At 37.3% G+C, this 22,516-nt stretch overlaps 6 protein-coding genes and 2 non-coding genes across 8 annotated transcripts in view; 6 read left to right on the forward strand and 2 right to left on the reverse strand.

Moving 5' to 3' along the window:
* The window catches only part of LOC104702774 (chaperone protein dnaJ A6, chloroplastic), a 5,976-nt gene extending 3,086 nt beyond the window's left edge, over positions 1–2,890 (forward strand). Inside the window, exons 2-8 of the mRNA XM_010418693.1 lie at positions 242–378; positions 636–777; positions 877–934; positions 1,096–1,138; positions 1,487–1,535; positions 1,654–1,740; positions 1,844–2,890. Of these exons, the coding sequence (XP_010416995.1) occupies positions 269–378; positions 636–777; positions 877–934; positions 1,096–1,138; positions 1,487–1,535; positions 1,654–1,740; positions 1,844–2,695 (1,341 nt within the window). The 5' untranslated portion in view covers positions 242–268 and the 3' untranslated portion in view covers positions 2,696–2,890. The remainder of the gene's footprint in view (positions 1–241; positions 379–635; positions 778–876; positions 935–1,095; positions 1,139–1,486; positions 1,536–1,653; positions 1,741–1,843) is intronic.
* LOC104702775 (mediator of RNA polymerase II transcription subunit 18-like) lies at positions 3,513–5,086 on the reverse strand. The gene is made up of 6 exons (XM_010418694.2): positions 4,993–5,086; positions 4,806–4,871; positions 4,536–4,635; positions 4,379–4,436; positions 3,958–4,314; positions 3,513–3,874 (listed from the first exon to the last, which is right to left on the reverse strand). The coding sequence occupies exons 1-6, from the start codon at positions 5,023–5,025 to the stop codon at positions 3,772–3,774; spliced, it is 717 nt and encodes a 238-aa protein (XP_010416996.1). The 5' UTR covers positions 5,026–5,086; the 3' UTR covers positions 3,513–3,771.
* Positions 5,048–5,121, forward strand: TRNAI-AAU. The gene has a single exon. It is a non-coding gene; the product is annotated as a tRNA-Ile (tRNA).
* On the forward strand, positions 6,877–6,950 carry TRNAI-AAU. Its single transcript has one exon. It is a non-coding gene; the product is annotated as a tRNA-Ile (tRNA).
* LOC104702776 (tRNA (cytosine(34)-C(5))-methyltransferase) lies at positions 7,859–11,885 on the reverse strand. Its single transcript, XM_010418695.2, has 15 exons — positions 11,603–11,885; positions 11,430–11,518; positions 11,256–11,322; positions 11,048–11,163; positions 10,837–10,903; positions 10,701–10,749; positions 10,450–10,535; positions 10,105–10,364; positions 9,951–10,006; positions 9,777–9,862; positions 9,602–9,694; positions 9,229–9,505; positions 8,638–9,149; positions 8,306–8,540; positions 7,859–8,220 (listed from the first exon to the last, which is right to left on the reverse strand). The coding sequence occupies exons 1-15, from the start codon at positions 11,789–11,791 to the stop codon at positions 8,018–8,020; spliced, it is 2,385 nt and encodes a 794-aa protein (XP_010416997.1). The 5' UTR covers positions 11,792–11,885; the 3' UTR covers positions 7,859–8,017.
* On the forward strand, positions 11,985–14,317 carry LOC104702777 (pentatricopeptide repeat-containing protein At2g22410, mitochondrial). The gene has a single exon (XM_010418697.2). The coding sequence runs from the start codon at positions 12,137–12,139 to the stop codon at positions 14,192–14,194; it is 2,058 nt and encodes a 685-aa protein (XP_010416999.1). The 5' UTR covers positions 11,985–12,136; the 3' UTR covers positions 14,195–14,317.
* On the forward strand, positions 17,327–18,685 carry LOC104702778 (peroxidase 17). Its single transcript, XM_010418698.2, has 3 exons — positions 17,327–17,651; positions 17,733–17,924; positions 18,014–18,685. Exons 1-3 carry the CDS (start codon positions 17,451–17,453, stop codon positions 18,605–18,607), a joined length of 987 nt encoding a protein of 328 aa, XP_010417000.1. The 5' UTR covers positions 17,327–17,450; the 3' UTR covers positions 18,608–18,685.
* On the forward strand, positions 19,023–19,441 carry LOC104702779 (probable signal peptidase complex subunit 1). Its single transcript, XM_010418699.2, has one exon. The coding sequence runs from the start codon at positions 19,025–19,027 to the stop codon at positions 19,301–19,303; it is 279 nt and encodes a 92-aa protein (XP_010417001.1). The 5' UTR covers positions 19,023–19,024; the 3' UTR covers positions 19,304–19,441.

The following is a 22,516-nucleotide window of genomic DNA, read 5'->3' on the forward strand; positions in this document are numbered from 1 at the left end:
TTTTTTTTTTTTTTTTAATAATCTTAGTTGATGAACAACTCCTAATGTATGTGTTGTGATGGGTCTTTGATTGCTTATTATGTGTTTGAACTTTTGAAGTATGTTTGTTAAACTGAAATTGAAATTTGATGTTTTGTCTATGAATTTTTTGAAATCTGTGTTGTTTTTAGCTCAAGGGTTTGGGTTTAGCATTCTGTGTTTATAAGAGAGTAAGAAAAGCTAACCTAATTGGTGTTTGCAGGGAGTGTGTATTATTGAGCTATAATATATGGCTTCTATACAATTTGGAAGTACTTGTGTTGCTCAATGGAGTATTCGTCCTCAATTTGCAGTCAGAGCTTATTATCCCACCAGAGTCCAATCCACTCGCCAACAATAGTATGATTTTGTTTTCTTTCTGGATTGCATTTAGTAGTTCTTGACATAGAGTGGAATTGAAACTAGTTTTGGTTTATAGACTTTCAAAGAATTTTACTTTGTTCACTTTGCACATCTTAGTCTTCGTAGAGTTGTTATTATAAGTTAGTGTTGTGTGATTTCTAGACTGAAACTAGTTATATAATGGAGGGAAAGGAGGGAAGAGTTATATAATCTGAAATAGCATTAAAGGTTTTTTCCTTTTCACAACCTTGCAGTTCCATGAACCAAATAAATTGTTTGGGAGCTTCAAAGTCGAGTATGTTCTCACATGGGTCCTTGCCTTTCTTGTCAATGACGGGAATGTCCAGTAATATGCATCCTCGCAGAGGATCTCGTTTCACTGTTAGAGCTGATGCCGTATGTCTTCCTATTCCCTTTTCAGAATTCGTTTATCTCCGCTTCACTAGTTATCATGATTTTGATTGCTTTCTTTTGGGTGATTGTGTCCAATTCTAGGATTACTATTCGGTACTCGGAGTTTCGAAAAACGCAACCAAATCTGAGATCAAAAGTGGTATGTTTCTGTTTTTCTAAATGGGAGAAACTCCCTTGTATATGGATGATTTGCATCTATTCCAATGCATGATCAAACCCATGGTTTGTATTTTTTTGTGTTGGTTTTGACTTGTACTCTTCGGTATGACACTGATTTTCTCTTCCTTGCTCTTGTTTCAGCTTACCGGAAGCTGGCTAGGAACTACCATCCAGATGTGAACAAGTAAGTGAAAAAAACTTCATTTGATGAAGATAGGTGCTGTATATCTTGACAACAAGAGGATAGGAATTAGGATCGATACTCAAGTACAAGATAAGAACCTTGATCTCTGTTAGCAAAATGTAAGATATGCCAAAAGAAACAAGATGACTGGAAAACTTAGAATTTAGATTATGTTGTTCTACAGATTGGGAAAACCAGGTGTACCTTCAAAACTCATATGCATTAGCGAAATACGAAATGCTCAGAAACTAAAATATAGAAGTATCAGTCTTCTTTGCCTTCAAGACTGATACTTCTAAGTTAGAAAATTGTGACCATCTTGTTTACATGTTTATTATGTGCTTACAGGGATCCTGGCGCAGAAGAGAAATTCAAAGAGATAAGTAATGCATATGAGGTGAAATGAAACCCAACTTCTCCTTTGTTTCTCTATTATGCAAGTTCAAACTTCTAGAGATGTTTTTTTTAACCTTTTTAGGTTTCTGTTGACTAAAGAACAAAATTTTGTTCTGCAGGTTTTATCAGATGATGAAAAGAAATCTCTTTACGATAGGTATGGTGAGGCCGGAGTTAAAGGTCCTGGTGGGATGGGAGGCATGGGGGTATGTTGTTCAAAATTTACAGATTTATTCTTTATTGACACTCGAAGCCAACTCTCTGATCACTTCTTGGTTTTGTTTTTGTTTTTATATTAACTTTCAATAGGATTTCAGTAATCCGTTCGATCTATTCGAGTCACTATTCGAAGGCTTCGGTGGGGGAGGAGGAGGTGGAATGGGTAGAGGTTCAAGAAGCAGAGCCGTGGATGGTCAAGATGAGTATTACTCGCTAATCTTGAACTTCAAAGAAGCGGTTTTTGGGATGGAGAAAGAGATAGAGATATCTCGGCTCGAGAGCTGTGGGACTTGCGATGGTTCAGGTGCAAAACCGGGAACCACACCGACCAAATGCACCACGTGTGGCGGACAAGGTCAAGTGGTTTCATCGGCAAGAACTCCTCTCGGCGTGTTCCAACAAGTCATGACTTGTTCTTCCTGTAACGGTACTGGAGAGATCTCAACACCGTGTGGTACTTGCTCTGGAGATGGACGCGTGAGGAAGACGAAACGGATAAGTCTCAAAGTACCAGCCGGGGTCGATTCAGGTAGCCGGTTAAGAGTGAGAGGAGAAGGCAATGCCGGGAAGAGAGGCGGGTCACCGGGAGATCTGTTTGTTGTTATAGAAGTTATACCAGACCCGGTTTTGAAACGAGACGATACAAATATTCTCTACACTTGCAAGATATCGTATATTGATGCGATTTTAGGGACAACACTGAAAGTACCAACAGTGGATGGGACAGTAGATTTGAAAGTACCAGCAGGGACACAACCTAGCACGACGCTTGTGATGGCGAAAAAGGGAGTTCCAGTATTGAACAAGAGTAATATGAGAGGGGATCAGTTGGTGAGGGTGCAAGTGGAGATACCTAAGAGATTGAGCAAAGAGGAGAAGAAACTTATTGAAGAGCTTGCTGATGTGAGCAAGAACAAGACTGCTAATAGCACCAGTAGATGATTAGAAACACAAATTTTTTGACATTGACAATGACAATGTGAATCTCTATATATATACATTGTTCAACCTTGGCTTGTGATATTTAGTAAAAGCTCTTGCAAAAGAGGAAGCATTAAAGAAGCAAGTGGAGGAAGATGATTGTTGTTGTAGTGAAGGGGAAAAGGAACTTTTAGAATTCATTTTTTGTGGTTTGAATTTTTAGTCTAATGTATCAAAACCTGTTGGGGTTTAAAATAGGCTTTCAAATTGGAATTTATTGGTGATTAGAAATGGGTTTCAGTTTCAAACCACCAAGAATAAAAAAAGGAATTGCGACCTAGTCTGAAATTAAGAGGACAAGCAGTAAAAATTCTGGAATGGGTGAGAGAGGCTCGAACTCTCGACCTCAGGATCACTCAATAGCTATGAGACCTACGCGCTAGCCAACTGCGCCACCACCCCAAGTTGTAAATTCTTAACAGCATATATATCATAACAGTGTTTTCTAAAGGCGAAACTTACATTACAACTTCTGCTTAAGAAAGAATGATCAATCTTTTGGTTCTCAGACTTCTGCTTAACAAAAGAATCACCTTTAATCATCATGTTCGAAGCTTCTACAAAATACACATATTGTTAAGCTGGTGGACACAATACTCTGAAACTAAAGCTTCAAAATCTTTCAATTTACTGACACAAGTGACAACAATGAAACATTATATTGCCAGTTCTTCCAATCAAGTTTTTGGTCTCAGTTTCCTGAAAGACATTGATCTCAATCATGTTCGAAGCTTTTGTCAAACATACATATTTTCTTAAGCTGGTAGACACAATACTCTTGAAATCAAAGCTTCAAAATCTTTCAGTCTAATAAAAAAAAATGGAACATCTTGCTACCAAAAAGGTTGAGAGTAGAACAACAATCTTCTGCGACTTGTCAATTTTCAAAGATCCCTAACTCATTAAATATTCAACTCGAAAGGTTCACGAGATTTCACAACCATCATGAACTGAATTATTTTTTTTTTTACTACAATGGACCTAAAAGATCTGACAAGATAGAACACAAAGAGCAGTTGGTTAAAACTTCCAACTGGTTACAATGCAGTACCTCCTCCATCCGACATAAGAGAAGCGGCAGCTGCAGCAGCGGTTGGCACAACTCCCGTGGAGATAAATGGTTTCGACAAGTGAACAAGCCTGAAACATAACATTGTTGAATTAGATCATCAAACATCAGAGTGTATATATAACATGGGGGTAAATGACAAAAATGATCTTACGGGGCGAGAAATTCGCAGAAAGATGAAACCGCAGCAGCAACTTCGCTGTAATTAACAGGTGTTGCAGGAGCTGTCACATCAACAATCTGCATCCCAGGTGTAACAGGAACTGCCTCATCTATAGCATGAACTTTAGGCATCTTATTAACCGAAGACACAGAGACGCTTATGTTGGCAGTGCGTTGGAAATGAAAGGCGAACCCGACTTTGAGAAGCTCATGGTCTAGTTTGTAACCGAGTGCATTGAACATACGCAAAGCGTTCTTGCTTACTTTACTTTCAACCATAGCTCTTACCATAACAGAGATTTGATCAGCTCCAGGACCTCTCATTGCACCTCCAACATGTTTAACAGTCCTAGAAAATTCATAAATTAGATTCCTTTGGATGAAGCAACAACAAGGAGAAGAAGGAGATGTACCATGTGGGCTCTGGTTGATCAAGATCACATAGAAGCCTAACTTCAGAGGACACATTTCCTGAGAAAAAAAAAAGGGGAAAGATTTCACAATGTGGATTTTATTATGATTCATACATAGGATGCTTAGTTCAATATGTGTGAATTTTAAGGGAGTTACCAAGACTTGGGCCGCTTTTCAAACAAAGCTCATGAACTCTCAGACGTTCGCGTTGAACACCACAGAGACCTTGAAGAAGAATCTCAAGTGCTTCAACATGCTGCAAAAATTGAGAGAGAGAGAGAGAGAAAAAAAAAACAAAAATTTAATCAAATTCTGAATTTTTCAAGTTAGGGTTTTTCGATTTGGCAACGAATCAAAGCTATAAATTAACTTGGAATTTTTCGTAAAACCCAGAAAAAAAAAAAATAGAAAAAACAGAAAACGCACTTGTGTCTCGATGATTCCTTGAACTACACACTCCATTGAATTGTTTTTCTTCAGTTCAAAGTACTTCTGCAAAAACCCAGTAAAGATTGATCGATCACAAATCCCCCCGATTAAAACCCGAGACAAGTGAATTCTGAGCAAAACCAAATCCGAAGGCGATATTCAATCAAATTAAACGAAATCTTACTGTGAAATCACACCATCGTCCTCGAGAGTACATCGCAGAGTTAAATAAACAAAATGGCCTATTAGCTCAGTTGGTTAGAGCGTCGTGCTAATAACGCGAAGGTCACAGGTTCGATCCCTGTATAGGCCACTTTTATGTTTCTTTTTTTTCTTAAAATCTCACTTTTAAACTGGCCATCACACTGGTTTTTGTTCTCGGTTATGGTTAACGTGGTAAAATATAGTATTTTTGTTATCTCAATTAATAATTATAAAAAAAAAAAACCGGTTTCGTAATGTGAAAAAGTAGTATCAACTATCAAGTATCAACTATTTAAATCACCAAACTTATTATAATCATTGTTCAACTATGTTCATTTATCCATCGTGAGGGAACATTCCTGATGAAAAATTTAGATAATAAACATGTCAAAATGGCAATTCTTGGAAACATCTTGAACTCCCTCACAAGTGTGTTTGTGAACATAAGAAGGGACAATGCAATAGGATTACTCCCATGGACAAGAGATTTAATCTAATCCTAGGGACTTGGATGCAAGCTCAATGGTCTTAGATGCATGTTTGGCTTTCTTCTCCTTCTTTGAGAGGATGGAAGAAACTCAAACTTCTCTACAAACAAAAGAGAAGAACAAAACAGTTAGATACAGATTGAATTATATATATATATATATATTTAAATGTGGTATCCAAGCAGTGTCGTGCTTACTTAATAAAAAATGGGGCAATAGCCCTAGGCCACATCCTTGATATATTTTTTTAGGCCACATTTGACAAATATTTTTTTATAGATTTATTTAGTTAATTTCAATGTTTAAGTGTTTTTAACTACAAATTTGAACTTTATCATCATTATCATTAATCTTTTTGTTATCATCTTTTATAATTCTTAGTATTTGATTCAAAAACTCTATAAATTTTTATTTTAACACAAATTTTAGATGATATATTGTTAGTTAAGTTTTCTAAAATTTTCTATTACAAAATTTCGCTCCAAGCCTTGGATCATTGGCACGGCACTGTATCCAAGTTTAGATCCCGTAAATAAATAAGCAGAGCTGATCCTCTTTTTTTTTTTCGGCAGAGCTGATCACTCAGTCAACAATTAAAGCGTTATGTTAATAAGAGAGACCTATTACCACAATTCAAAAAAAAAAAAATTACTTAACTAGGCCACATCTTGAGACTCTATATATAATAGTGTATGGCTTAATTTTGTAGCTAATAGAAGGGCAATTTGGCTCCATTGCTTTTGTGTGTTTTTTTTTTTACATTTCACCATTTCTTTCAATTTTTTAATAGAAGTTTCTTTGTCCTAATTTTCTTAATTTGACTATTATTAATTTGTATACTAAACAGAATCATTAACCAAAAGGAAGAGAAAAAAAACTAGATAAAGGTAAAACGCATATTTATGTGTGGTTAAACTAAACAATACAAATATATTGTCTTTCACTATACAATTGTCTTTTCTAAACAATACAAATATTTGTTAAATGAAGTAAAATTAGAGGTAAGAAGAACATATCTATCGTTTTGCCGTCCGCCTCTAATTTGTTCAGACCGGCCTTGATATTTGGAATTTAATGGTAATTAATATGGTATCGGCGTATCGCAAAACAAGTTTTGGTGGCTAATCAAAACAATGATTCAAGATGGAAATGTAAAACTAAATCACATGGAACACGAAGGTCACAGGTTCATATTGTCTCAGTTTTCTCCTTTCTTAATGTAAAAGTAAAACTAATCAAATTGTTTCAGTATATATTAAAAATGGAGATGAGAGTGAGAGGCTACGGGATTATTTCAGAGGATGGGAAAATATATAAAAGTTTAAGCTGAGATAGTTTAACAAATTATAAGAGAAGATGGAGACAATAGAACAAATGGCCTATTAGCTCAGTTGGTTAGAGCGTCGTGCTAATAACGCGAAGGTCACAGGTTCGATCCCTGTATAGGCCACTTTTTTAATTTTGTTTTTTTGTTCTCATCTAACGGCTGGGTACAACACCTGTCGAAATCTAAATCGGATCGCCGAATGCTTTGGGTAATTATTAATGGTACCTCGCTAATCCAAATCTAAAATTGATAATCTCTCAGTCAAGAAGATCGCTGGAGGAAGTAAAGTGGACTACGAGTTCAAGGTTGTTTTGATCGGCGGTTCAGGCGGCGGTTCAGGCACTATCATTTTTTGAATTCAGTATTCCAAAGCTATCGTTTTACTATAGTATCATAGTAATGTGGGTGCTTCGATTAGTGACATTCTTGTTCTTTTGCTCTATATATATAGGCATTCCTCGATGGTTAGAACAGCTACGAGCACACGCCGATAAGAACGCTGTCATCATCCTGATCGGTAACAAGACGGATTTAGAAAACCAGAGGTCAGTTCCACTAAACTCTACGTGGGGTATTTTGAAGAATTTGGTGGGCATTTAAAAAATTTGAAATTTTGATAGATTTTAGGGAAATTGATATGATTTATGTTAAAATTCTTTCAAATCCCACATAAAACCATGGGATTTGGATTTCTGTACTTTTAACTAAACAAATCCTCCTAAATCCACGAACTGTTTTGAATAATAGTGGATTTTAAAGTATATTTTTAAATCATGACTTTTTAAAATCCATGATTAAATAACAGATTTGTAAATTTTATATAAATCATTTAAAATGTAAGTTGAATACACGCTTCTACATTTGTAGAGAATTCTTTCAACACTCTTTTTGCAAATCATTTAAAATGTAAGTTGAATACACGCTTCTACATTTGTAGAGAATTCTTTCAACACTCTTTTTGCTGAGATCTTCAACACGATCAAACATTGTTAATTGGTCCTGTACTTTCAGATTTTTGAAATATAAAGAGGTTTAGAAATTAGAACAAAATCTTTCTTTCTTTTTTTATGTCCTTCCATCAAAAGTCATCATGATTCATGATGATGCTTATATGAAAAGAATATGGAGGGAGTAAGTGGATAACAGAAAAAGCACAAAAAGCAGTACAACTGAAGTTATATAGGAGAGTTTTAAGCTGTTTCCATAGCTTGAGGACCGCCTGAATCGCCATTGCTTCCATTTACCGAACCACCTTCAGTTTTTGGTGTTTTCTCGGCAAATCTCTCTAGCAGCTCCTGGCAATCTGCAGCAGTGGCCATTACAGCCAAACTAGCCTTCCCTCTCCAGCAACTGATGGCTATTGTTGACGCATCCACTTTTACTGGTTCTTCACCTGAGGTTACCAGCAAAACCATGAAATTCACACACTACACGATCAAAAATAAAATATTATCTTATGAAAACCAATTAATACGCACCATCACTGAGAATCACCACGCAGCTTCCCATGACAAGGTCAGATGCTTTCTGGGCCAACTGTGGGTTGACAAAATCCATAAACTTGATCGATTTGTCTTGCAATAGAAGTTTGAAGTCTGCCATTGGGGTGTAAAGTACTTGCTTAGTGATGTATGGAAGGATCACAGGTAGTCCCTCGGATGATATGCGGAATGGGCACAGCGTGCTTGAACCTTCTTTTGCCGATTGTCTCTCCTGTGTTTCAATTAGTTGCAACAACTCTTAAGTTTCACTTTTGCAGCTTGCGCTTAATCAACCGAAACAACAAGTGAGGAAAGAATATTGTACTTACAAACATCTTGAGGCCAACAGAAGCGATCTTAAGCTGCTGCCCGACTGCAAAATTCAACTGAAGAACTTCCTTAACCGATTTTGAAACATAGTAAATCCTCTTAACGCTGCTTGTGTCGTTGTTTCTTGCCACGAGATGACCATGCAATGGAAATGATTCATCTTTGATACCGTAGAATTCCTTGATGCCATTGATTACTGTTTCATCTTTCACGAAAACAACAGGGTCAAAGCCTTTCCACTTCCCTTGCATCGGTACTTTTCTCTTGTCTCCCACATTACTCGAATTGGCTTCTTTATCTTCTGTGATGCTTTCTCCTTCTGTTATTTTCTTCTCAGGCTCCAAACTATCATCTTTCTCATTGTTTGAATATGCTTCAATAACTTTTTCCGCTGCACTCTCATCTGGTACAGCATCCACTGTAACAACAGCTTCTGTACTCAGAGACTTTTCTGTCGAGTCAGCAGGCTTAGCAGAAGAGTTCCTTTTTGGATTTGGTTTCTCCTGAAATTCTGTGAGTAAACTACAGATAAGTTCTACAGATCCATAGGTGAATAAACAAACCAGAAGTTCTCCCAAAAAAAAGTTCACCTGGTAAGGGAGAAACTTTGTGAAGGACCGCGATAAAGAATGCTCCGGTGTTCTGGTCATGAGGCATTATCCTCATGCAACGTTCAAGTGGAAGATCAGAGACTTCCTCGGCTGCTTCACCAGGAGTAGCATCCACCACAGGATTATCTGTTTCTTCGGATCCATTAGTCAAGTCCTTGATGTTTTTCCCACAAGGAAACATACTCACAAGAACTCCGCCTCTACGGTTTTGTGGAACGTCTTTGTAAGAAGTAAACCACCCACCCTTATCACGCACCTGGATTAAACAAAGACAAGGCAAACAAAATGAGTAAATCCCACTAGATTCTAGAGATGAGGGTTTGTTCATTCGTTAGTGAAGGTAGAAACTGACCTTCCATTTCTTTAGACCTGGTCTTCGTATAAGTTCAGGAAGCTTATCGGAAACATCTACAAGTTCAACAGAGTCTCCACACCTCCTTAGAATCTGTATTCAAGCAATGGTTATTATGCGGTTACAGCTATAACAGGTTTATAATGAAACGTAAAGAAGTTGTCTGAAATATTACCTCAGCAACAACAGCTTCGTCCTCCACTGGGTTCATTGAGCAAGTTGAGTAAATCATCTTTCCACCAACTTTCAACAGAGATAAACCTGGACAAGACCAAGCAGACATGTTTACAATAGGAAGGTCATCCTACAAGCAATTCCATTTGAGACATGTAAGAAATAAAAAAATTACCTCTCATAGCAAGAATAATCTGAAGGCTATGAAGTCCATTGCCCATTCCAGAGTTCCTGTACAGAAACCAAAAGCAATAAGAAATTCAAGAACCAATGCCATATATTGCCTCATAACATTGCCGATAGGCTTAAAATGGCAAAGGTGAAAATACCATTTCCGCCAGATATCTGGAGCCTTGCGCAGTGTACCATCACCACTGCATGGAACATCACACAGAACACGGTCAAAGGCAAGTTGATTAATGGGCATACTTTCACTTATTCCTTTCTCGGAAGCTCGGGATTTGTTCAAACGACAACCAGGAAACTGTTGCCCTTCATGATTCGTCACTATCAAGTTGGATGTGCACATTCTCTTTGTTTGGTGAATGAGAAGGTTAGATCTTTTAAAATCAACATCATTAGCCACCACCTGATTATTAAGGGAAGAACAATCAAATCATCTATCTACCTAACACCAGATTTAGAAAGTAAAAGATATGTATAGCAACACAAACCAGTCCCTTAGGTAGAGATCCTGGTTCTGATGCTTCATGTATAATCTCAAGCAGCTGGAAAGTTTTGGAACCCGGTGCAGCACACACTGTTAGAGACAAAGATAAATAGATCAGTAACCATTGAATTCATACTTTCCAGGAAAGCGAATTTAGTCATGGTCATTTCTTCTTTCTGCAAGGCAGATACTTGTTTGAGCGAGCCTTTCGAAATTTCTAGGTCTCAAAACAATCTCAAATGAAAATTCACTCACTGTCAAGTACAAAATGATCTGGATGTACATCTAGGAAGAGGGGAGGTACCTGCACGATTAAATTAAACAACGCTTTGTAAATGTTTGTAACAACAAGGCAATGTTAATGGTGGAAAAGAGTATTAAACCATCTTACCATGCTAACAGCTTCCTGCCTAGTGATGTTACCAACTTCATTTTCTAACTTCAGAAATTCATGAAACCTGAAAAGACCACAATGAAGCACAACAAACACACTAGTTCTTAAACCATATACAGAGTAACTAGAATTGCTTAAATAACCCTTAATAGGTCATTCTAGTAAAAATAAAGTGACTAGAAGCATTCATATGTTAGTGAAAACGTACTTCTCAAGTGTCTGATTTTTTCTAATCTCCTTTCGAGAAAAATTAGAATGCCAAGCAAGATTCTTCGGATACCAAGGCAAGGGCTTAATAGCCTCCAATTCACCACCTTCTATGGCCTTAAAAAGCAAAAACCAATATGAGATAAATAAGTTTCTGAGTATAATAGAGATAGACCGTATAAAATGACAATCAGAAACATTGCATTTACCTCTGCCTGAAGTGATTTCATAAAATCATTCTCCAAGATTGATATAATTTCATCGCAAAACTGGCCACTGCAGTTCATAAAAGTGGGAAACAGAGAAGCATCTGGTAAGCAATCCAAGACTAAACCCTAAACCTCACTGAGACTAAGAACAAATAACACAGTAGCATTACTAACTTGGAGTTAACCCTAAACGCAGCAGGTAAAGGCTTACGAAGAATCTCCATGAACAAATTCCACTCTTCAGCTTTCACTACCCCTTGTTCCTAACAACACAAACACACAAGAGTTTATAAAACCACAACAAAAATCAAATCCATTAATCCAATACAGAATAGCGAATATGTTACCTTGTAATACTCTTCGAAATTAGGGTTAACAGTGATAATAGGTTCCCAAGTAGGTTTTTGCTCCGGTGCGGCGGCGTTATCGGAACCATCAACGGTAGTATCGGATTTAGAACGTTTCCAAACATTCTCTCTGTTTTCTTTGAAATCTTTTCTCTGAGAACGACCTCTGTGTCTTCCTCCTCTTCCCATCTTCGCAGCTTCCGATGGGACAATAACAAAAAAGTTCGATTTCCGCCGCCGGATTCGAAAAATAAAATCTCTTGAGTAAACTTTACCACAACTGAAGAAGAAGAGAAGAGAAGTGTGTTTGTTTCTTCTTCGTTTTCTTCTCGGGCTTTGTTAATGGGCTTTAGGGTTTTCGTTTGATGGCCCAGATTCTATTTAACACAGCATCACTGAGTCTGTTTAATTAGAGAATTAGTTCGGTTTGATTCGGTTCAATATGATGAATACCGGTTCAGCAAATCTCAAATGACATACATAAGTTCTTCTGAATCTTCTCCGGGCGAATTCGCCGGCGACAATTAACGGCCGATGAACATATCGAATGTGAGTAAGGCCGAGCATCTTCTTCTTCATCGTCCTCTCATACCAAAACTCAATCGTTCGCTGTACTCATATTCTCAGCGTCGTACTCGATCCCTTCCCCATCACAGAGACAAACCCATAAACTGGAACTCCACTCACAGTTTCGTTCTCCACAACCCGCTTCTTTCATTACTCGAAAAATGCAAGCTTTTGTTCCACTTAAAGCAAATTCAAGCTCAGATGGTAATCACTGGCTTGATTCTAGACCCATTCGCTTCAAGCCGGTTAATTGCTTTCTGCGCGTTATCAGAATCAAGGTATCTCGATTACTGTGTGAAGATTCTGAGAGGTGTTGAGAACCCTAATGCGTTCTCTTGGAATGTAACGATTAGAGGATTCTCCGAGAGCGAGAGTCCTAAAGAATCGTTTTTGTTATACAAGCAGATGCTTAGACATGGTTGTTGTGAGTGTAGACCTGATCATTTCACTTACCCTGTTTTATTCAAGGTTTGTGCTGATCTTGGGTTGAATAGTTTAGGTCACATGATTCTTGGGCATGTTTTAAAGCTGAGATTGGAATTGGTTGGTCATGTGCATAACGCGTCGATTCATATGTTTGCTTCTTGTGGTGATATGGGAAATGCGCAGAAGTTGTTCGATGAAAGTCCTGTGAGGGATTTGGTTTCTTGGAATTGTTTGATTAATGGGTATAAGAAGATTGGGGAGGCAGAGAAGGCGATACAGGTTTATAAGAAAATGGAGTCTGATGGAGTTAAGCCTGATGATGTGACGATGATTGGTTTGGTTTCTTCTTGTGCAATGTTGGGGAATTTGAATCTTGGGAAAGAGTTTTATGAATACGTTAAAGAACACGGACTGAGATTGACAGTTCCTCTTGCGAATTCTCTGATGGATATGTTCTCAAAATGCGGAGATGTTCAGGAGGCGCGGAGAATATTTGATAACTTGGAGAAGAGAACAATCGTGTCGTGGACTACGATTATTTCAGGCTATGCTAGAAGTGGTCTGCTTGATGTTTCAAGGAAGCTTTTTGATGATATGGAAGAAAAAGATGTTGTGCTGTGGAATGCAATAATCGGTGGATCAGTCCAAGCCAAGCGTGGTCAAGACGCTTTGGCTTTGTTCCAGGAGATGCAAACGAGTAACACAAAGCCTGACGAAATCACCATGATCCATTGCCTCTCTGCGTGTTCTCAGCTTGGTGCTCTTGATGTTGGCATTTGGATTCATCGTTACATCGAGAAACGCAATCTTAGTCTCAACGTTGCGCTAGGAACTTCATTGGTCGACATGTATGCCAAATGTGGTAACATCTCGGAAGCTATTAATGTTTTCCACGGAATTCAAACAAGAAACTCGCTTACATACACAGCTATAATCGGAGGTTTAGCACTTCACGGAGATGCATCCACTGCTATATCATACTTTGATGAAATGATTGATGCAGGATTAGCCCCAGACGAGATCACTTTCATAGGGCTATTGTCAGCTTGTTGCCATGCTGGATTGATCCAAACCGGCCGTGATTATTTCTCTCAGATGAAGTCTAGATTCAACCTAAATCCCCAACTGAAACATTACTCTATAATGGTTGATCTGCTAGGGAGAGCCGGGCTATTGGAAGAAGCAGACAAGCTCATGGAAAGTATGCCAATGGAGGCAGATGCTGCGGTTTGGGGAGCTTTATTATTCGGTTGCAGGGTGCACGGTAATGTTGCACTGGGGAAGAAAGCGGCTAAGAAGCTTCTCGAACTTGATCCGACTGATAGCGGGATCTATGTGTTGTTGGATGGCCTGTATGGAGAGGCTAATATGTGGGAAGATGCAAAGAGAGCGAGGAGGATGATGAACGAGAGAGGTGTAGAGAAGGTTCCTGGTTGTAGTTCTATCGAGGTTAACGGAGTTTTCGTTGAGTTTATCGTTAGGGATAAATCGAGACCGGAATCTGAGAAGATCTATGATTGCTTACATTGTCTTGGAAGACATATGGGGCGGAGCTCGTTGAGTGTACTTTATTTGGACATGACATTACTTAGAAGTTAGAACCAATGGGATTAAATGAAACTGCTGAATTTTATTTAGGGCATGTTTGGTGTAATATAACTTACAAATGGGTTTAAGAAATCTAACAGAAAACAAAAAAAAAACAAAAAAAACTCAACATTTCTCATGTATTAATTGACCAGTAAGAAATATCAAAGTGCGATTTATTTATTTAGATTTAACACTTGTAAAAGAGTGACAATTTTAAGCCTTGGGTTAAAATTCGTCCAAACCGTTTGAACTAAATCATGGACACATATTGTTTAGTGTATCTATAGCCCAAAGCAAGACATAAAAAACCATAAAATAGCCCAACATCAAGGAACCATTGTCGTGAGGGAGATGATGAAGCGATGCAGAAATACGATATGTATGTTTTTGTGAAACTGCATAGTGAAGATGACATTCTCAAAGTAGGAAATTAGGAACCATGTATAGCTGTAGTTAGAGCATATTTGAAGCTAGGTCGTCGTTATTAACTTAGGATCTATTCTGAATCATAGTGTCCATAAAGTAAAGGAGAAAGTTTGCAGATCTGAATCGTAGCCCCTCTAGAGTCGTCATCCAAACAAAAAACAAGACAAGGAGGGCAAGATTCTAAACGAAGCAAGTCTAAAGGTTTCGAGAAGGCATAGTTCGCCAAACCGTCGGCAAAGCGATTGGTTTTCCTATACACATGGGAAATGCAGACTGTCCAGTCCTTTTGAAGATAGCCATAGCACAAACGTGCTCCAACATAGGTATACGTCGTTCCCACGCTAAAAAGAGCCCATAGTAGACCCCCACAGCTCTGCCAAAGGTGCCAAGCATTACCCTATATTTAGAGAGAAACCCTCAATCCAACGTCTCTTGCCATCCCTCATAACTCCTCCCGTAGTAGTTTCGCTTGGGTTCCCATGTGAGGTTCCATCTGTATTCCTATTTTGAAATTTTCTCAATTAATTAGTTTATTAGTAATGGGCCTAACCTACTCTCAATAAACACACTATATATATTGCCCAAAGATTTTTAATTCTTCCGACGTGAAATATAATCTAACACTTATAACTGAACATATGTAGCGTGAAGTTTGTGGAACTGGACATCCACAGATGGTAACCTATAATCGAGAAGTTTGAACCTAAACTTTGATACCGTATTAGTAATAGGTCTAATTCACTTCCAAAAACTAGCTCAAACAAGTAGGTTACAACACATTATATATATTGCGAAAGAATGTAATTCTTTCGATAATCCGATGTGAGATATAATTGTTTGTACCATTTAATTACCAATACATTTTAAGGAAAACCCATATATTTAATGAATTAAAATGTAGGTCAATATTTATTAATATCCTCTCTTATTTTGGTATGTATTGGTTTGGTGAACCTCAAATACAATGACCTCCATGTGCGTTCCATTTCCCGATTTGAGTTCCTTCTATAGGGCTTTTCAGGAAACTAGGTACCTCCGAGTCATATATATACGAATTATTATGATTTTTGTCCGACGTGTGATAAATCTATACGATAAAATTGACAACTAAAGATGGGGACAACATAATATCTTTAAACGGCAGAGCGTATCGGTACCCACGAACGCGAAGTCATGATGATGACGACTTCTAGTGTCAGTCACTTTTAGAGGTTTCAGATAAACTAAAAAAAAATGGTAAAAGAAAACTTCAATTTGTTCTGTTGCAAAAAAAAATAGGGACCAATGGCTCAAATTGTTGCCTCCTTTTGTCACAACAATCCTCTTATCTCACGACACCCCCCAGTCCCCCACTCACCATTCTAGTACAAGAAGTATTCTTAAGAGATAAAGACCATAATTAACAAGTAATTATCGACTTCTCGTGTCCAACGATTCTTTCTAAACTGTGTTATTTTGTATAGTACTATAGATTGACAATTACCGATACACACAAAGTTAAAGTTAAGATTGTTTTATAGTAGTTGCTAGTACAGTATATATTTGGAGTATTACTTTTAACGGATGTTGCCTCTATCAATGTTAGGTGTGTTTCAATTCAAACACAGCAGCACAATCTACACCGTTTATAATGTTAAAATTGGAAATTTGTTTTAAAAACACTTTCTGTTCCAATATCAATACTATCGTTCTAGGATTTTAATTTAATTTTATGTAAAATTATCTACAATATATTTAATTTCTTTAATTAATTTTACGCCTAGTTGTTAAAATAATATTTAGGTTGAAACATTTGGAATACTTATTTTTGTTTATGGCGATCATCTTATTTTTTGTTTAGTGTGAACCTCACATACGTTTACAGTCTACACTGGTCACACAAAACAATAAAAGATGCATTGTCTTTTTTTTTTGGAATTATATACTATAGTTTGAATTATTGGCCAACCCAACGCAAATGTGAAGATAAGGTTTATATGCTTTTTTACAAAGTCAAAAAAGTGCCTTGGCTATTCCATTCGTTTTGTTTTACGTCAAAAGTTGAAAAGTTTCATTAAAATTTCTCTATTACCTTTGAAATCCTATCAATAGATGTGTGTTACACTATTTTTGTATAACTTAGGATAAATCTTATATCTAAAAAGGGATGTACACTAACCTTTAAAGGAGGTGCACAACTATATCATTTTCTAGATATTTAAATGAGCCATAAACAATAGATTCATATCTATATGAATATATAGAAACAATGTATTAAAATTAGATCAAACTGAAAACTAGTTGGCCTCCCAAGTCTCTCTCCTTACAACTTGACTACAAAGTCCCCGACAATGTGTCTTACATTATTTTATTTTTTTTAATTACTAAGAGGTTTTGGGCCTACGCCGGCCCATACATTTCCTTATGCCAGAAACCAGAGCATTTTATAAGATCCCCTTCCAAACGTTGTCCTTCGAATCGGAGACCTCTAGACTTGCTAAATAGTCTTTACCAACTGAGCTATCAACACATGGTAGGTTACACAATTATGATAATGAAGCTGCCATAATCCATAAGTCTATAACCATTGACCAGGATTAATGTTAGTCAAAAGTCTATGACCATTGACCATAATCCATAAGTCTATGACAACTTTAACTGCTCATTAGAACTAAGTCCATAATTAGAAATGTATTAAATTCTAAATGGAAATTGGATAGGCCACCACGACACGACACACTTGCACAAAAGATCCTTCTGAATAACACCAAAAACCTCTTTATATAACCAACCAAAACAAGGTCTCTTCTTCTTCTTCATCATCACTACTGAAAACACAACACCACAAACAAAACAAAAAATGTCTCTTCTTCACCATCTCATCCTTTACCTAACACTCTTGACGGTGGTCAGAGGAGACATTCTCCGGCCAAGATTCTACAGCAAGACATGCCCTGAAGCTGAATCCATAGTAAGAAGCGAAATGAAGAAAGCTATGATGAGAGAAGCAAGAAGCGTTGCTTCAGTCATGCGTCTCCAATTTCACGACTGTTTCGTCAATGTAAACACACACACAATCTTTTTTATTTTTGCCTCCTCTGTTCTTGATTTTTTTTTTTTTAATTTCTGAATATAATATCAGGGATGTGACGCATCTGTGTTGCTTGACGACACACCAAACATGCTTGGTGAGAAACTCGCACTTTCCAACATCAATTCTCTTAGATCTTTCGAAGTCGTTGACGACATTAAAGAAGCTTTGGAGAAAGCTTGTCCTGGTACTGTCTCTTGTGCCGACATCGTTATCATGGCCTCTCGTGACGCCGTTGCTCTTGTAAGTATTCCTATGATCACATCTTTTCCAAATTCCCGGTTTAGTCACTTCAGTTTAGTGATTTTTGGTTTTTTTTGAAACGAAACCAGACAGGAGGACCAGATTGGGAGGTGAAGCTAGGGAGAAAAGACAGTTTAACAGCGAGTCAGAAAGATTCAGACGATATAATGCCGAGTCCAAGAGCCAACGCTACATACTTGATCGATCTCTTCCAAAGATTCAATCTTTCTGTTAAAGACATGGTGGCTTTATCCGGGTCACACTCGATTGGTCAAGCTCGGTGTTTTTCTATCATGTTCAGACTTTATAACCAATCCGGGTCTGGTAAACCGGATCCAGCTCTCGAACCGGGTTACCGTACCAAGCTTGACAAGCTTTGTCCTTTGAGTGTAGACCAGAACGTGACCGGAGATCTAGACGCGACGCCTCATGTTTTTGATAACATGTACTTTAAAGACTTGGTCTCAGGGAGAGGATTTCTCAACTCTGACCAGACCTTGTACACGACTCCTGAGACGAGAGAGTATGTGAAGATGTTTAGTGAGGACCAAGGCGAGTTCTTCAAGGCGTTTCAAGAAGGGATGGTTAAGATGGGTGATTTGCAATCTGGGAAACCTGGAGAGATTAGGTCTAACTGTAGGGTTGCTAACAGAAGGCCTGTTGATGCATTGCTTGAATCTTGAATTTGTAAAAGAGTGAACAAAGATCTTAATGATACTAATCTTTTTATTACATGCCAAGATTCTTGGTTCTCCTTGTAACTTAGATTCGTGGTCACATCTCTTAATCTTTCACAAACTTATGTACTCAATATCACAGACAAGTGTGAGACTTTTGTGTCCACAAATAAACATAAACCGGTTATTAAAGAGAAATCAAACCGTCAAAAAATTCCCGGTTATTGTTTAAACCGATTTCGTTGTCTTAAAGACGAGTCTTATCATCCTTCTTCTTCCACATTGTTCAAGCGTGAGAGAGAGAGAGAGATCAGATCCTTTCTTCTGCTGTGGAATTAGAGTTTCTCAGATACGGTACCAAATCCTCGTTCGTCTCGTTTGATTTTGGATTCGGATCTAAAGATTTTGATTTTTGGTGTAGAAATGGATTGGCAAGGGCAGAAACTGGTGGAGCAGCTGATGCAGATCTTACTAGTGATCTCCGGCGTAGTCGCGTTGGTTGTTGGATACACAACGGAATCGTTCAGGACGATGATGCTGATCTACGCAGGTGGTGTTGTTCTCACGACTCTGGTCACTGTTCCTAATTGGCCTTTCTACAATCTTCATCCTCTCAAGTGGTTAGATCCGAGCGAGGCCGAGAAGCATCCCAAACCACAAGTTGTTCCCGCTGCTTCTAAGAAGAAGGTTTCTAAGAAATAGGTCTCATTCTGAAATCTCTCTCGGAGTTGTTTTCTATGAGATTGTTTTGGATCTGAATCTTAATTATATTTATGAATTGAAAATTTTCTGGGTTTGATTCTTATCATCTTATGTTTATTGCCAAAGAATTTGTGATTACGTTGAAGTAATCAGTATGTTGTGTGTTCATAGGAACTTGAATGTCTTAGGCTGTAATCTATCACAAGATAGTTTAGATTGAACCACCCTGACCCTGTGAGCACAAACCAATGCCGGCAATGTGATTTGCTCCTTTTGTTGCTATTGAGTGTTAAGTGTTGTTCAAAGTAGAAATAGTTAAGTCTCTGGATAGATGATTTCACTAGTTTGGTTTCCGGAGAGGTTCGGGAAGCAGATATGTAAAAGTTCGGGGTTATGGTCCTCTGGCTGGTTAAAGGTAGTGAGCTCAAACCCTCAGAATATAGATGAACAAGGGTGATGGGTGTGTATTGCTCTGTTGGAAACCAAACCAGATCTAATACTCAGGAGAAGGAAGATGCGAGTGTGAGTTCCGCATAAAGATTGTGAAAGAACTGGACCATTGATATAAGTCTGTCTTCTTCTGATAACTAAAGGACAGTTGGATGCAGCGTACAGGTTCAGAATCTGAGTCGAGATAGCTTGTGAACGAGAGCTGTTAAGAAAACTGAAGAAAGGGTAGTTTTACTTAGATCAGCAATAGAAAGAACCAAACCAGGTCTAAAGTCTTCATCATCACGGTGAGGATGGATAAAACAAAGAGAAAACAACTCTCCGGAAGTAGCCATAGCCAGAATCCCCATGGGATCTCAACAAAACCGTATCATGTGTGGATGAAAACAATAGAGAGGAAAATACAGATACCCTAACTATGTTCAACTCTAGAGACGATCATATACAAATTTGTGACGTACTTGTCTTGAATGCTTGGCTACTGTCACTATCAATGATCGGGGAAAACGAGGTTGCCGTGTGAATTGGATTAGATTGCTGAACTTGAGAGAAACAACTTGCTAGAACTTCCTCTTGTTTATATTTGGTTCTCATTTGAGTTGAGCAGTCCACTAATTAGAGAAAAGGGTGTGTTCAAAGCCCAAATCATTGTTTTTTTTCCTTCTTTAACTTAATCGATAGAAGGCTTATTCATTAGATAAATGTGTGGAGGTGATAAAATATTAGTACACGTTTACTTGATCCGAGTTTAAAGTAGTCATTTTCTGTTGTGCTTGGTGTTATTTGCTCAGTTTGTTGCATTCATTGAGACATTGACCATCGAAGCATTTGTGGGGATTGACGATTATACTTATATATGCGTACCCCTAATTTCGATGATCACTGTCATTTTTAACTATAATCAAACAACATACAAGTTTCAAACGAGAAGAAAACATTTAAAAGAAAAAAATATCCATTTATAGATAGTAGTAACATTGGTAAAACCAATTATATAGATAATTAATAAGTTTGAAGTGGTAAGATGATGAGCCATTGAATCCTTAAATATTATTAGCATTCCTTTAAAAACCTTGGTTGAGCTACTCTTCGATATCGGATGAGCCCAATATGCCACTCGGCCCAACTAAACAAGCTAATTTTGATTTCGACCCGACAAGATTGTGAGAAAGTCATTAAATATTCCGCAGAGGGCAATCTCGACAATTCGCACCGGGAACCCTAGATCAACAGTCCGATATAAAAGGCAACAACATTTATTGGGATCACCATCCGGACCCCTGGACAATACCTAGAGAGCAATACTTTGCATCGAAAACTGTTATTGTCTTATGCGTAATTCTTTTTAGCTTCCGAGCTCGTCACTATTAGCTTGTTAGTTCTCCTGTGAACTGACGAGCTCAATCTTGACTCGTGTTAAGTGACGACCTCACGTTTTTATTGTTAATAAAAGAACCAGCTTCACTCTTTCCCCAAAATCTTTATTTACTTAGTATTGTGTAATCCCCTATACATACATCTACTATTAATAAAGAAATATAAAGGATAAAATAGATGATTACTCTCTCTCATTTATATTACTTGTCGTTCTAGATAATTTCACATGTATTAAGAAAACAATTAAATTTTCTGTTTTTCCTTTCATTAATACACTATTTTATTTGATACAAGTAACTAATAAGCTAAAAATTAGGGATAAAACTAAAAATTTGATTCATAAAATTGCTTCATAAATATAAAACGAAAAGTAATATAAAACAAATAGTTAAGTCTAAAATGACAAATAAAAATAAATGAAGGGAGTATTTGTTAATTATTCTACGTAAGTTAGTACACAAAAATTCTAAAGTTCTTTATCGAAAAAAAAAAAATCTAAAATATTTTAATGTATACTATAAATGAGGTCGAGAAGTCAAATTAATCGACGGCTAGAAAAGAGCAATCTTGGCGTGGCGTGTGGGAAGCGGGCACTGTTGATGGAGACAGCAACTAAGCAAAATAGCATTCTCAAGCACGAGACGTCGCCGCTCACAGACAAATCCTCACCGGAGCGAGAGCGACTCTTCTTTCATCTTTCTTTCTTTTTTTAGTACTTTTTTATTTTCTCTTTTTTTTTCGAAAATTTTAATTGATAAAAAATACTTATTAATTTGCTATATATGGGTGAGCTTTATTTGCAAAAGTTATACAGTCGAAAAAGTGTGATATAGGGTCTGAATGGTAACTGCGGCCAGGACGGACAAATCTATCTGCGAACTAGACCGTTCTGTTTTAAGTGTGGACAATGGACCACTGTAGTCTAATTCTATTTGTAAGGAAAAATGGTCGGCAGTTGGACCACTGCAATTTTATTTCTGTTTTCTGTAGACCGCACCACTGCGGACTATGCATAATGAATTGTTAATAAAAAGCGGTCTAATTCGCAAATGGATTTGTCCGCCCCAACCGTTACAACCATTTATACCCATAATTAAAAATAATCATGTGTTATAAGTATATACTTAATTTCTTTACGAGTTTGTTAACACATCTCTTTTATAAATAAACTCTCTAACGTATAGTTATTTAGTGTATTTATTGTTAAAACAAAATGTGATGAGTATACCATTTTATATCTCTAAAATATTTAGTACAACATGATTTTCTTTTTAAAGTCCCTAACCCAAATTATGCTTATCACATCTTATCTTTTTATGTAATTTATTATTAAGAATTTAATTGTATCGTTCTTTAAAGCAATAGAAGAACATGTAAACATTTTGG

Source organism: Camelina sativa, chromosome 7 (assembly GCF_000633955.1).
Source record: "Camelina sativa cultivar DH55 chromosome 7, Cs, whole genome shotgun sequence".
Lineage (NCBI taxonomy): Eukaryota > Viridiplantae > Streptophyta > Magnoliopsida > Brassicales > Brassicaceae > Camelina > Camelina sativa.